Here is a 15,188-nt window from a genome sequence, read left to right as displayed (position 1 = left end):
CCTACTTCTCCCGACACGCCACTTCCCCAGCCAGGGCCGAGGGCCGACTCCGCTGCCTGGCACTGCTCCGCCCCAAGGAGCCCAGCAGAAAACTGTCCACCTCTGCCTGCGAATTGCTTCCTGCCCCGCTGGGGCCGAAGGTAGGGCCCCAGCGTAGACCTGCCACCCAAAGGAAGCCTCCCACCGCTCCATTCTCCCAGGGTCTTGGGCTGCAAACTGCCAAGACATAGAACAGACGTGGCAGGCCGGGCCGCTGGGCACACCGTTGCTGTGTGTCCCTGTGCAGCCAGGCAACGGACAGAGCACTGCAGCAGTGGAGCTGCCAGGGGAGTGAAGGGGCTCCCTGGCCATGGGATGGACAATATGCCCCCAGAGGAAAGAAGGGTGAGGTGGGGGCGAAGTCCTGCTGGGAAATTCGAGCAGCCAGAGTGGTGGCGTGGCTGTGGCCCTGGGACAGGGGAACGGGTGAGAGTTGTGTGACGTTATGAGTATAATATAATATCTCTCTGAAAGGTGACAGGGCCAGAAAGAGTTAACTCACCTCACCGACTGACCTGACCCAGGGTGAACCTTAAGGAGCTGGTTAGGAAAGATCTGTAAATGAACAGAGCTTTGAAATGCAGCCGGCATTGTAGAGGTAGAGGGGAGGTGTTTGCTCAAGGTCTCGGGATGCCAGCAAACAAGTCTTGTCTATTGCTATAGTTTTTATCAAAGATCAAAAAAGGAATATTAGCATTTAAGATGATACTTGAGTGAAACAGTTTATTGTCTTATGTGTCTCTTTAAGGTTGTGGTAACCTGTATCTGAACTGTTTAATGGATAATTATCTGTGCTAATTGCCAGGATGTTTGGGGAGAGGGAGTTGAGCCAGGGCCCTGCGCTTTCATTTAGGCGACTTAGACGTCACCTAGGCGCCAGCAATTATGGCGGGGGGGGGCGCATTTTGCTGGGGGGGCGGCAGGCGGCTCCAGTGAGCTGCCGCAGTCGTACCTGCGGACGGTCCACTGGTCCTGCGGCTCCGGTGGACCTGCCGCAGGCATTTTCTGCAGACGTTCGCTGGTCCCGCGGCTCTGGTGGACCTGCTGCAGGCATTTCTGTGGAGCGGTCTGGTCCCGCGGCGCCGGTGGACCTGCTGCAGGCATGCCTGCGGCAGGTCCACCAGAGAACCGCGAGACCCACGCACGGGGCTGCGAAATGGCCCGGCGCCTAGGGCGCCAGAAACCCTGGCGTGGTCCTGAGTTGAGCCTATTGTTTTCTCAGGCCAAAAGGTGCTGGAATGTGTATAGAAGCCTGACACGATCCTGCTTCATCTCAGATCTGCTTTGGGTTTCAAGAGGGGGAAACCTTAAGCCACAAGATTGAGATCCCCAGTCATTCACTGTGAGCCACCCTGAATAATGGAATTGGATTATAACCTATGGACTATTTCTAAAGGACTTTTTGCAACTACTAGATCACCTCTACTATGTATCTGAACCTCAAAAATTGAATTCAAGTCTGTATAGTGTATTAATCTTTTAACCAACACTCTCTCTCTTTTCTTTTCTAATAAATTTTTAGCTTAGTTAATAAGAATGCTATAGCATGTATTGTGGGTAAGATCTAAAGTTATAACTGAACCTGGGTATGTGGCTGATCCTTTGGGATTGGAAGAACCTTTTCTTTTATGATTGATCACGGAGTCCCTGGGCGATGGCCTGGAACAGCTCCCCGCCAAGCCAGGCAGGACTTTGGGGAGCCTCCTCTCCCTTGGAGCAGACTTGTTCAGGGCAAGAAGCTCACACGGCTTCACCTCCTGGGTCTCTCCTTGGAGCATTCAGCATCCTCTGCCCCTCGTGTGCTTCCCACAGCGAGCCCACCCAGGCGGGGTCCTGGGGAAGCCACAGAGGGTTCTGCACCCCACTTCGCTTGTCAGACGTGACTCTCAGCCAGCCAGTAAAACAGTAGAGGTATTTCTGACAGAGCGAGGCTAAGAACAGAGCTTTACGATACAGCGAACCGGACCCCTGGCCGGGTCCATTCTGGGGCAGTGAGCCAGGACCCCACGTCTGCCCTCAGCCAGCTCCAGTGTAAAACACCCCTCCAGCCCCTCCTTTCTGCTCAGCCCCTTCCTGGGCCAGGAGGTCACCTGATCTCTGTCTCCAACACCTTCAACTGGCACCTTTGCAGAGGAGGGGCCCAGGCCATCAGTTGCTAGGAGACAGAGTGTCAGGCATTTAGGTGCACTGGCCCTTTGCTCTGCCAGATACTTAAGAACTGCCATGGGGACACTGAGGCACCACCACAGTATTCAGAGAAAACATTAAGAACTTTCCTAGTTCGTCACAATGATGAAGTAAGATTTTCAGGAATCATCATCATATGTTTGACAGGTGTGTCTGGACGGAGGCCTGAGGCTGGGCACTTTAAGGGAACTGTGTTGTTTGGACTTCTAAGAGACCAGTGCGGTACTATATAAGCTCTTTTGTGCTGGTTGGTAAATCTAAGTAGTGGAATAACCACCACCGTTTGGCATTTGTCTGCCCTGTTTTGTTTGCAGTTCACCCTGATTGAGTGTCCTCAGCTGGCTCCCACGGGCAGCACCGTCACAAGTTGGTAACTGGCCCAGGTGGCCCATGGCGTCTTCGGGCTAAAGGAACCATCTGCTCGGTTTGAACACTAACTGAAGGGGACAGAAATAAGCTGAGGAGACAGGCCAGAGCCTTAGCCTGCACTTTAGGAAAGCAACTTCTCCACCCCCTTCCCTTCAGGCTGCAGGCCTGAGCCAAGTGCCGGGGAAGCCAGAGGAAAGACTCCCATCCACTTGGTTTAGGATTAGGCCTTCGGGTTGGTGGTGGGCCTGTCCCAGGCTGCTGTGATGGGCAGCATCCCACCTGCCTTGGCCCTTTGCTCACTTCCCCAAGCACTGTGGGAAAGGCACGGGGTTTGCTGACCCTGTGTGGCTCTGTGGCTGGGTCCCAGGGGGACAGGGGATGGAAGAGCCTCCCTGTTGGGCCGGAAGTGGTCCTGGGGATTGGACAGGGGGTGCTTGTCCTTGGGCATCAGCACTGAGCCTATGCGCCAGCGTGGTGCTGGGGGGCGCAGTCCTGTCGTGGCTCCAATGTCATTTTGCAACCAACTCTAGATGGAAGCACCACGGTGTAAAACCAGAGATCTGGCCACCTGTGGTCAGCAGTGGTCCTCTGGTACCTTCACAGGAGAGGAAGCATTAGGAGTATTAGTCCTGATGCTCTAGCCAAATTACAGTGTGGACAATACACTCTGAGAGCAGAATTTGACCCTGGGTTACTCTAAATCCCACCTGAGGTTTCAGTTCAGTACAAAATTCTCCTTTGCAGCCTTGGGACCTTAACTTCGCAGCTGTCCTACAGGATGAGTTCCACTGAATAACACTGAGCTGATTTCCTGGGGTGGGGGTGGGGGAGATGCCACCCGCCCACCAGTGGCTAACTGGCCCTAAGGCACGTTTCATTTATAAACTCGGGGAAAGAGTGTTGCACTTCAGAGCAATATTACACTCTTCATGAATATGAGAAGGTAACAAAGTCTAAACTGTTACACAGCATCTTCCAACGTCTCTGCAGACGTGACTGCACACTTTACAATGTGTTATGCTAAAGGAGAACCTGTCCTATTTCCAATCCCAATGGACATTACGTAGGAAGCTCAAAGCGTATCACCTGCATTCTGCACCATTGTCCTAAATCAGTTGCGAAGGGCATTCACTGTCAGGAAAAAAAAAAAGATATTGGAATATCTAGGAATGAACAGAAGTGGCGAACTATAGGCTTTAAATCCACAGTCTAAAGTATATTTCAACAGACACTTCATTACACCAGAGAAAATATGCTAAAGTTCCATAGAGAAGACATTTGACTTACAGTAGGTATAAACCTTCAGGCTCTGAATGTAAGCTCGCCTCTGATCTGATCAGCCTATTGAAATTTAAAATGCACTTTGAAAGAAGGTTCTTGGGCAATTTAAACCACAGATCAAGGCTGCTTTGGGCAGGAACCTTGCAAGATTTTGCAACAGTCCAGAGAACAGCTAGTGCACTGGGGAAGCTGCACGAGGGGATTAAACGAAACACATCATTTGGCTGGTCTGGGCGAGGACACACGACATAGCGCCCAAGGTCGCAGTGAGCTGAGTGCCAGGTACTGCTGGGCTGGGCTGGCAGCGGGAGTCAGGATATTGAGGAGTTCATTACAGTAACTCCTCACTTAACGTTGTAGTTCTGTTTCTGAAAAGCACAATTTTAAGCAAAACAATGTTAAGCGAATCCAATTTCCCCATAAGAATTAATGTACAGGGGTGGGGTTAGGTTCCAGGGATTTTTTTTCGCCAGACAAAAAATTATGTATGATATAGATACACACACAGTATATGTTTTAAACAAACAGTTTAATACTGTTCACAGCTATGACGATTGTGAAGCTTGGTTGAGGTGGTGAAGTCAGAGGATGGAAGAGGGAGGGATATTTCCCAGGGAATGCCTTGCTGCTAAATGATGAACTAGTACTCGGCTGAGCCCTCAAGGGTTAACAAATTGTTGTTAATGTAGCCTCTCGTCAAGGCAGCACGAACAGGAGGGAGGGGAGACAGCACAGCAGACAGAGACAGACACACCTTTTGTGTGTGTGTGGGGAGAGAGAGATGCACACTGCCCCTTGAAGGAAGCTGACCCACTTTTAAGTGGATTCTCTTTTTAAGTGGATCAGGAAGTGAGACAGCAGCTGCTGCCCCAGGATCTCTCTGTCTCTCTCTGTCCCTGTTCCCACCCTGCTCTATATGGAGAAGGGGTAAGCGGGGTGCAGGTGCAGGGGGCGAGGGGGACACCCTGATATTAGTCACCCCCTCCCCCCCCCCCCACAGCAAGTAGGGGGCTCGGGGAGTAGCTCCAAGGCGGAGGGCAGGAGTAGCACATGGCAGTGCGGGGAGGGACAGCTGAACTGCAGGCAATTGCTAACCTGCTGGGCGGCTGCAGCACAGGGAACAGGGAGCTGATAGATAGGGAGGCTGCTGTTCCACCCTGGTTCCAGGCCCCCACGGGCTAGCTCCAACGGCTGCTCTTCTTGCAGCAGTGGACAAAGCAGGCGTCTGCCAAACAACAAAATGATCATGTTCCCTAATTGATCAGCAATGGGACCATGTTAACTGGGACGACTTTAAGTGAGGAGTTACTGTATCTAAGCCTGTGGCCATTCTCCTGAGTGGGGGTAAACTTGTGACACGTGTTTAAGGGAGATGAACCATCCAAACCATCAACCCCAGGATCAGAATGAGTTTTCGGGCTGCGTTTCCTCTCCAGCAGAGGTTCTGGTAGGGTAGGTTTAGCTGAGGTTAGTAACAGCTTCAGCACCTACAGGCCAAACCAATCCACTCACCCATCCATATCCATCCCACTAGCAGATGGGGAGAAACGCTTCCACGAGCTGGGGAATGCAGAGCGCTGAGATGGGGTTACCTGCCCCTGGCCTTGCTGTCCTGACATTGCAACTGCCATCTGGTATTTCTTCAGCCCCATCCTGTAACGGGATGCCCGTGCAGAGCCGGCAGAAGAATGGGGGCCCAGCTGGCTGCATGGACTCTACCACATACGGCTATGTACCCATGTTCACTTGCTCAAGGTCAAGGCTAGGAATAGGCTGCACGAACAGCTGTCTGGGGCACTCCTTTTGTAGGGGTGTCCCTGGCTGCCCCTCCCCCTGCAGCAGTACAGCTGCAGCTCCAGCCCCGCACTGCACTAGCTCAGGTTTGTCCCTGCTACCTCCCAGCACAGCTTTTGGGCTGGGGGGCAAGGGCTGGCCCTAGGAAGATCCCAGCCTTGGCTTCTGGTGCAGGGAAGGTAACTGCCAAACTGATGTGACACCAGCCCCAGCCCCCACTCTGGGAGTGGATGGGGGTGGCTAGATCAGTAAAATGTCCTTGTCCTTGGATGCAGGTGAAGAATGCACAGTGCAGCTCAGAAGGGTGGGGGTGTTGGCTTCAAGGCCTTGAACAGGCTGGTCCCGCAGCATGAGTTAGAGCAGCCTGAAGGCTGCTCCAATTTATGGTCCTTCCAGTGGTCCCAAGGGACTGTTGTGGCAGCTTGGGTTCAGCAGGGAGAGATCAGGAGCTGCTGTGCTGTCACCAGAGGAGTTGGGCTGAACTGGCTTGAGGCCCCTTTGTGCCCCAGGTGCAGCCACAGTGAAGCTGAGGGTGAGGGCCTTGCTGCATATGTCACCATGGATGCAGCAGGTGGGGGCTGACCCTGTAGCCCCTCACTCACCTCCCTGCAGCTGGCTGGGAACCCAGCGAGGGGCTCCCCACAGCCTCTCACACGAAGAGCGGCAGGAGGGCTGTGTGCTGTCAGGGGGGCCCTTTGGGGGCTGGAGTCAGATGGCCCCAGGGTAGGAATCCTCTGAGCCTCATGGATGTGAACAGAGCCAGCAGCATGTTACTTAAATGGCCAGTCACCTCCCCTGAGCAGAGCACACAGATGAATTCACCACGAGTCCTGGCCCGATACATGATCCCTGCTCTGCTCCGCACCCCGGGGCCCCTCCCCCAAGAAAAGACGCCTGGCCTGGGCCCCGCCCTTCCCACGAGCTAGAGAGGGAAATGCTGCCCCCCTCCTCCCCACCAGGCAACGCAGTGCCCACAGCAGAACATCCCGCCAAGCAATGGGAACGGCCTGGCAGCCTCAGGGGCTCTGAAGGTGCAGGGCCAAACTCCTCCCTCATGCAGTCCCGTTGGTTGCACTGGAGTGTCACCAGGACTGGATCTGTTCCGTTATCTGGCCTGTTAAAGTGCTAGAATTTCTGGGAAGCAGAGAGAATTGTGTCCCTTCTCCAGCTCAGGGCAGATGTCAATACATTCAGCATGTCGGGGGGCTCAGCTCTTTCTCCTCCTGGCAAGAGGAAGCTCCGCTTTGTTTCTGTAGGCGCTTGAGACATACACCAGCCCCACGGGCCCTGGCAATCCCACGACCGTTTCCGTGTGGGTAGGAAAGGCTAGAGATTAAGGACAAAGAATTGAGAATGAAGGAACGGTGATCATGTTCCTTTGGGAGAAGTCTCATGTGTCTCACACTACGTTCCTCTACAATCAACCCTTCACCAGATTCATCCTGGGGAACAAAAACCCAGACCTGGGGGCAGCAGCAGAGAAACATTTTTAGTACCTGGTGCTGATTCCCCAGTTTGTACCTGGTGTTATCTCCACAGCTGGGCAACGGGAGTGTTAAATGCTCCTGGCTTGGCCCCGGTGCCCAGACCCCAAAGGTGCAAGGCTGTGGGAATCAGACCCTTGCTCTGCCCCTCCTGGAGCAGGGGGTGCCAGCTGCAGGGACCCCACTGTGCGGCACATGAGAGAGCAGGGACTTTGTGCATGTTCATGGAAAATTCATTGAAATGCAGACTACTGGGCCACTATTTCCTCAAAATTGGAGAGTTGTTTCATCTGCTCAACCTGCATCGAGTGTCTTCGAAGCAGCTTCTTTTTGGCTCGCCAGTCACCCCTTCTCGGTGAGCTTGGAGCAGCAGGGAGCATGGGTTTGAAGCCCCCAGTGAGCGGGGAAGACGGTTTGCTGTTAGAGCTGATGTCGGGAATTGGTGGGTTGGGGTTTACATTCAAAGGAGGCAAAAGCCTTGGTCTTGTATGAGAAATGTGATCGAGCAGGAGAGTTCCAGAGCCCCGTCTTTCCAGCAAATTGGGTGGCCTACGGCGAACCATCCCTGGAGAAGTGCTGGGAGCACTGTCCAGGGATTCCTGGGAACCATTGAACAAAGCCAAATGGGAACTGTTGAGCTGTTTTCTCTCCAAAGGCACCTTCCCCGAATCAGCCAGAATGGAGCTGGAATCGCAGTAGAGCTGTGAATCCGAATCGTAATGTGCAGTGCCCAGCCTTCTCCGGTGCAGGGTGTCTTTGAAGGGTGCGGAGCCCGAGCCGGCAGAGTTGGTGTTCTCCGGCTCAGCAGGGACCGCGCTCCTCCTGGCTATGCACTGAGGAAAGGGCTGAGCTTTTTCATAGGATGGTTTCCTTGATCCTGGCACAGAAGTTGGTGGGATCTTCAGAGCCTGGTCATCCACCAAAGGGAAGAGAGATGGGTCTTTGCTCTTACTGCTGCTGTTCCTGGGTAAGGAAACCTTTCTGGAGAGGAATAAGTCATTGATGTCCAGGATGATTTCATCATCTGTACACACCTTCTTGGCCTCATCTGTATGGGCGGAGGAGGCTAGAACAGAAGGTGCAATCAAGCCCCATGGTTCTGACTGCAGCCTCTTCAGCTGCGGCAAATGGGCTCTTTTGGGGTTGCAGAATTTCCTGCTAGGAGACCAGGGCTCGTGAAGGGCCTTGGCTGGCTGGCAGCTGCTGACACATGCGGAATGGAAGCGGGAGAAGGGCTCTTCCTTCGCAGCCCCTGAAGACCCTGAAGTGGATGCTTTTAGCTCACTCTCCAAAGGCGTCATGCACACGCCCGGGCCCTGCCTTTCCTCCAGTTCTGGCGATGGCAGGACGTGGAGGTATTGTTGGGTAGCTTTGGCACCTGCCGAGGATTTGTCCATAGTTATAATGATCACCTCCTTCCCCTTAGCTTTGCAGGCTTTCAGGAGATGTTTTAGCACATCCCTGTCATCTGCGTTGACAGCATAAACCAGAGCAGACGCTTCAGAGTGATCTTCTAGGCTCGGGTCTGCTCCATTCTCCAGCAGCAGAGCAATGACCTCTTCCCCGGCTTCTTTGAGGCATGCGTGCATCAGGGCTGTTCTGCCGGATTTGTCCTGGATGTTGGGATCAGGTCTGTTATCCAGCAAGTACTTCACCATCCGGCCTTTGCTGGTACTTGTAGATTGCCACGTATTCACAGGGGCAAAAGAAAATGCAGGCCTGTTATTTACCAGGCTGCACGTGGCAACAGACTATATAGGTAAGAGATGCAAGGAGAGTATGGGTCACGAGGCAAACTGCAGACACACACACAGCTAAAATTAATCAATTTTAAATTTTATTGGAGATAGTTACAAGGGGTAAGGGAGCAGCTTATGATTAGCTAATAGAGTTAACAAAACCTAAAACACACAATGCCTAAAATATCTACTAACAATATTTATAAACAAAATGCAGCATTTAGTAATAACTGATACTTACAAATACAAACCAACGCATCACGACCGGCAAACGTAGAAGCTCTATTTGAAACACGTGAGCTGAGAGAGAGGCTTCGAGGTGATCAGGCTCGGTTACGGCATACACGGCATACACGGGATACACGGGACACGTTTTCTCCTCTCTCTGCCTGCACATGGCAGGGCAACCCCTAAAATACCCACTATGACATCACAGAAGTGTCATAGTGGACAGACCCCAAAACCTGTGTGTGTTCGCCTCTGATTGGCACAAGCAATGTTTACACCAAATAGGGGAGCAGGTGCCAAAAGGTCTGGCTTCGCCCCCAAAAGGTGAGGTAATGCATATTGTTGTAGAATGCGTTCAACACTGAATGACAAAGGAAGAGGCCAGGGCAATACCGGTATGGCAAGTGATACAGGATGCAGACAGGAACCCATTCTAACAGTACTCTGCTGGTCCACATGTTTAGTGAGGCAGGCCACCATGAGAGCAGTCTCTCCCTTCTTATTGCTTTCACTGATGTAGGCCCCACCTTCCAGCAAGAGTCTGGCCAGCCGGAGTCTGCCTAGCCACACCGCCTTTAGCAGGGAATTCCCATCCGTCCGCAGCTCCATCACTTCATCCATCGCACCAGCTAGTGTCTATTGGCTGGGAAAGGCAAAGGTAGCCAGCACCTGTTAAAGCAACAGAGAAATCAGCATCAGTGCCTGCTCTCAAAGGCTGGCTCCGTGATCTGCTCTGTTCCCTGGCTCCCCAGTGCATGTCACACTGGCTAAGGCAGGCGATACAAGCAGGAATGAGCTCTCTGCAGGGCAGGGGCTGGTCTGTGCAGCACCCCGCACCGTGCAGGCCCCTGGCCAATAACAGCTGAACTGAGATGGAGAAACTGGAGTCTTTATACTCTCATTTATTCTCCATTGAAAACCGCCACTGTTAAAAGGTTGGAACTTTCCGCTGATTTGGAGTGAGCTTTATTCACACCCAGTGAGATTTTTCACAAATGACTTTCAATGGGACCGTGCTCCTGAATGCTCCCGAATGCCCTGGGTGAAGCCCAGTGAGAGTCAATGTGATTTGCGCTCCTAAATCCTCTAGGTGCTTATGAAAATCTCTCCTGTCCCTCATACGCTGCTGTGGGTCTTCGGGACACTTAGGTGGCTGGTCCCGGGGTGGAAGGGCCCTCAGCCGCCGAAATGCTGCAGAAGATGCGGCACAGAAGAAGCTCCGGGGTCCCGGGCCCCACGAGAGTTTTACGGGACCCCTGGAGCGAGTGAAGGACCCACCTCCAGGGCCCCCAAAAACCTCTCGTGGGGGCCCCTATGGGGCCTGGGACCTGGGGCAAATTGCCCCACTCCCCGCCCCCCCCGGGTGGCCCTGCTTTCCAAGCTCCTATCCTGATCACTCGAGCCTGATCTAAAGCCTATTGAAATTAGCCCTTGGACTAGTGTCGTATTGCTAGTGTCCCCCATCCTTACCTGATGTTTTAATCCATTCCAGCAGCTCCTCCCGTAAATCTACGCTGCCCCATGCAGTAAATCCATCTCTTAGGTGGCAGGGCAGCACGTGCCCTCGTGAAATACAGAGAGGATTTTGGTTGTCGCCTACAGGACCTGGTCTGAAATCGTGCCACACTCAATCTCCCTCTTATGATGAACTCGTATTAATGCTCAGGTGGGCCCTGCCCTGCGTGTGGACACCAAACTCATGGGATGGGATCGGGGTGAGTGGAAGGAAAAGGTGGCTACACTGGGACATCCCGTCAGCATGACCACTGGGCACAAGGGATGAGCTGAGGTGGGAAAGGGCCTAGGAAGGCAGGTGACCCCAAATCCATAGAAATGGACCGTCCCCTGGGTCTTCATCCACTGGATGGTCAGCAGGCCTTGCAGCCTGTTTGCATGACCCCTGCACTTACTCCTCCTATCCCTAGCCATCCAGGTGTGGCCACACCTCCCCTTCCACACCTTGAGCTGTGAAGAGAAGCAGCTGGGCCTGACATATGTTTCTACCTCTTCTGCCACCTGTTCCTGCCCACAGCTGAACTTGGGTCTGTGTGTCTGTGTCCTTAGCATCCCCAATCCCACGGTACCTTAGGCCCCAGCTGTGTGTATTGTCAGGGTGCCACTGCCTGGGTCCTCCCTTCCTGCGGGTAAGGGCTGCATTCTCTGCTGCAGTGCAAGTCCCATCCTATTAAAGCTCTCTCGCATGCCCCGGGTCATCATGGCACCGTGTCACCCTCCACTCTCTAGTGGGTACCGGGGCAAACATTGTAGGGATAGTGCATCCTCCTCATTTTCTTGGGTGGGCCTCTAGGCCTGACTGTATTTGTAAGGTGCGTATGTCATTGGCCCTTTTCATTTGCTGCTCAGGCTCTGCTGGTAGTTATGTCTGGAGACACATGGAGCCATGCTTGGTGTTTCACTGTCTCATCCTCATCTGGCCTGAGCTCCAAAGAGAACACAGACCTACTCCCTTGCCCAGGAAGGATGAAGGCACCTGGGAACTGCTCCACAGCTCACAAGCTTCCTGCTGGGGCTTTAATCTCGTCAGCTCACCCCGAACAGCTGCTGCCATGTGCTGATTATGAGGGTTCTAGGGTGGGCCTTGGCTGCAGTGGTGTCTAAATCCCCCCTAGCTTTGGTTTGATTTTTGGTGGGGCCTCCTGCCTGAGCACAGTACCAGGGTGCTGTGTGCCATTCAGGAGCGTAGGGATGAAGGGTCAACCAGTCCCTGCTGCGTGGCAGGCCCTGTATGGTTTGGGGAGTTGGGATGTACACGAGGGCTTGGGAAATGGCAGAAGGAGGTCCTTGGAGAGAGGAGGCAGGCGCCAGTGTTTGGGAGAAAACCCCAGGCTCTTGTTCCTTTAATAGCCCAGGACCAGGAGCCTAGTGCTGCAGGGCATGGTGCCCCACGCCCAGCCAACCAGGCCAAGCACTGGGTAGGAGGGCAGACATGCTGCCAGAGTCCTGCTTTGGCCTGCCTGGAGTGGGCAGCCCCTGAAGGAGCAGCTGGCTGATGGCCACAGCTGCCCTCTGTAGTAACCAGCTCCAGAAGGAGGGTGGAAGGACTCCTGAATTTAGGCGAGACCTGTCGGCATTAGCACCCCAGACCCCAGGAGAAAGGCTGGGTTAGTGGGGCTAAAGAGGAGTTTTGCCTCCAAAGCGGGGGAGCTTGTTCTCAGTGTGTGGGTCTGGGAATAAACTACTGTGGGGGCCAAGCGGTAGCTGGGGACAGTGTGGCTGCAGGGCCACAAGGGGGCGTGCTTGGCCAGCACACTGCTCCTAGCACACACCTGCCACCTGGAAAAGTGGGGAGCAGGTGGGGTTTCTGGGAAGCTAGAGGCAAGCAAACAACATGTGTTTTCATACAGCTAAATGTAAAGACACATCTAGGGCCGAGGAACGCCAGCCGGCTCACAGCCTGCGGAGACTCTCCTGGGAAGCAGGGACTGAAAAAGAGGCAGGGACATCGTGGGCAATCGAGCTCCCCCGGTGTTGCCAAATGGGATGCATGACCAAGGGACTCGTGAGTAGGAGCAGAGAGGCTATTTTCCCTCTGTATTGGTGCAGCCGCTGCTGGAATCCCCTGTCCGGTTCTGGGGCCCGCAACTCAAGGACAGTGAGAAATGGAAGGGGTCAGGGACAATCTCCAAGAATGGTTAAAGCCGGGGAAGGCAACCTAAGGTGCGGGTGCCGAAGGCGGCACGGGAGCTGATTTTCAGTGGCACTCACACTGCCCGGGTCCTGGCCACCAGTCCAGGGGGCTCTGAATTTTAATTTAATTTTAAATGAAGCTTCTGAAACATTTTAAAAACCTTATTTACTTTACGTACAACAATAGTTTAGTTCTGTATTCTAGACTTACAGAAAGAGACCGTCTAAAAACGTTAAACTATATTACTGGCATGTGAAACCTTAAATCAGAGTGAATAACTGAAGACTCAGCACAGCACTTCTGAAAGGCTGCCGCCCCCTGGGTTAAAGGATTAGAAATCCTGCCCAGTGGTGATAGACTCAAGGAGCTTTATTTATTTAGCTTAACACAGAGGAGGGGTGACTTGTTGACCAGCAGGGGGAACAGCTATTTGACAATGGGCTCTTCAGTCCAGCAGAGAAAGATACAGCATGAGCCACTGGCTGGAAGTTGAGCTAGACACATTCAGGCTGGAAATTAGAGGGTGCTTGTTGTTACTGGCGAGAGTAATTAGCCACTGGAACATCCCCAGGGGTCTGGTGGATTCCCCACCACTGGTAATTTTAAGATGGGATGTTCTGCTACAAGCCGAGCTCTAGGAGGTAAGCGGGGACAGGGCTTGGGCCTGCTAAGCTGATCCCAGTGGTCCCTGCCGGCCTCATCGTGTGCCCCCTTCCACCACTCGGGTGTGTGCGGAAGCCCAGCGCACCCCAGCAGGCAGGGACAGAACTCGGACAGCGGGAGCCCAAGGCAGCTGGGCGCTTGCCTCCCTCAGGCCCTAGTGGGAGTCCCAGCCTGAAGGCAGGGACCAGGGCTGACACCCACCTCAAGGCTGCTGCCGGCTGCCAAGGCCTGGGCGCAGGGAGGGGCCCCGCCTCTCCCTGCCCCCCCCCCCCGGGATGGTGGGCAGGGGGAACTTTCCACTCCCCCCAACTCAGGGCTGCAGCTCCCTGGCACCCTGCAGCCTGCTCTGTGCTAGAGCCGGAGAGTAGGTGGAATGTAACTGTCCCGTTGCAGGGCAGGTCCCACAGCTCTGACCTGGTGGTTCTGGGAAGGCCTCCAGGGAAGCTGCCACTGATCCCAGCTTAGGCCCCTGGCCCTGGCTCTTTCCTGTCTAAGCTGTGCTCTCTGCGCCAGTGCGCAGAGACAGGTGCCAGCCAGGGGACCGTGCCCAGCACCCCCGTGAGCATGGCCTGTCCCCTGGCAGGGACAACTCGCCCCCGCTCCCAGACAACAGGCTTCTGCAGGAGCGCGGGGGCAGCCCCGGCCCCCGTGCGCCATGGGGCGATGGGACCGGCCGCCGGCGCTTGGCCGAGGAGCGCTGGAAGGGGCAGCGCCGGGAGCCCCCCCGCATGTCACCCGCGGAGCTTCGGAGCCACACGGGCGGCAGAGGGCCCCGCAGCCAGCGGCCGGAGCTCCCCAGGCGGACCGAGCCTGGCGCAGCGGAAACTTTGAGCCCCAGGCGAGGCACGTGGGGCTGACACAAGCCGCCGGCGAGCGGCCGGAGCCGGGGCAGGACGCGGCGCAGCCCGGCGGGAGTCCCCGGAGCGCCAGTCCCCCGGCTTTCCCCAGCTCGCTCCGCTCCCTCCCCGGCCAGCTGCTGACCCGGCTCGGCGCTCCAGGCTGGAGCTGTCCAGCGGCCGGGGCCCCGGAGCCGACCCGGCGCCTCTCTCCATGGTGCTGACCAGCCGCCCGCTGCGCGCCCCGCCCCGGCCCCGGTTACCTGCTCCGGGCGGGACCCATCCTGCCCGCGGGCTCCTGCCGGTTCAGGGGCCGCCGCCAGCGCGGCGTTTCCCCAGGCCCCGCTGGCGGGGCCCCCGGCCATGGCCTGGCTCGGGCTCCCCTGCCCGGGCAGCTGGTGCTTTCCTCTGGGAGCCAGCGCCTGAGTCACACGGGAGCGCGTCTGAGCACTCGTGCCCGGCTCCGCCTCCGCTGCGTTCCCCAAGCTGACCCGGCGGCCCCCTGGGGGCTCGCTGGCCCTTGCCCCGTGCGCCCCACGGCGCCGCCGCCTCCCGGAGCCTCAGTCCCGGAGCTCCGGGTGCCCGTCCGAGCTGGCTGGAGTCACGGGGGTGGGTGTGTCGGGGGCATGTGTGCAAAGGGGCCTGGAAGTGTGAGCCTGCGTGTGAATGGGTGGCAGTGGCAGTGTCTGGCTGTGAGTGGTGGTGTCAGTGGGTATGTGGCATTAGTAGGGGTGTGGCTGTGTCAGCCTGTGTATGTGACTGTGAGTGTGTCAGTCTGTGGCTGTGAATGTTGGTGTGAATGGGCATGTGGCTGTGTGTGTGTCACAGTCAGGGTGTATGTGGCACCGATAGGTGTGTGGCTGTGAGTGCATCAGTGTGTGGCTGTGAGTTTGTTGGTGTCAGTGTGTCACAGTCAGTG

At 55.4% G+C, this 15,188-nt stretch overlaps 1 protein-coding gene across 1 annotated transcript; it reads right to left on the bottom strand.

Annotated features, from left to right (window-relative positions):
- Positions 1-6,632: 6,632 nt before the first annotated feature.
- Positions 6,633-14,590, bottom strand: ANKRD34C (ankyrin repeat domain 34C). The gene is made up of 3 exons (XM_075069078.1): positions 14,533-14,590; positions 9,567-9,790; positions 6,633-8,831 (listed from the first exon to the last, which is right to left on the bottom strand). The coding sequence occupies exons 2-3, from the start codon at positions 9,740-9,742 to the stop codon at positions 7,403-7,405; spliced, it is 1,605 nt and encodes a 534-aa protein (XP_074925179.1). The 5' UTR covers positions 9,743-9,790; positions 14,533-14,590; the 3' UTR covers positions 6,633-7,402.
- Between the last annotated feature and the right edge of the window lie 598 nt (positions 14,591-15,188).

This window comes from Chelonoidis abingdonii, chromosome 9, assembly GCF_003597395.2.
Source record: "Chelonoidis abingdonii isolate Lonesome George chromosome 9, CheloAbing_2.0, whole genome shotgun sequence".
NCBI classification, from domain to species: domain Eukaryota; kingdom Metazoa; phylum Chordata; order Testudines; family Testudinidae; genus Chelonoidis; species Chelonoidis abingdonii.
The sequence above is the reverse complement of the archived record's forward strand: the minus strand, read 5'-3'. Positions and strand labels throughout refer to the sequence as shown.

What these genes read in the sequence shown, in the direction of transcription:
- ANKRD34C (XM_075069078.1), bottom strand. Translation starts at nt 9,742, where the DNA reads ATGGATGAAGTGATGGAGCTGCGGACGGATGGGAATTCCCTGCTAAAG. An exon ending in ACTAAACATGTGGACCAGCA is followed by an intron (nt 8,832 to 9,566) that starts GAGTACTGTTAG and finishes GTGGCAATCTAC; the next exon opens with AAGTACCAGCAAAGGCCGGA.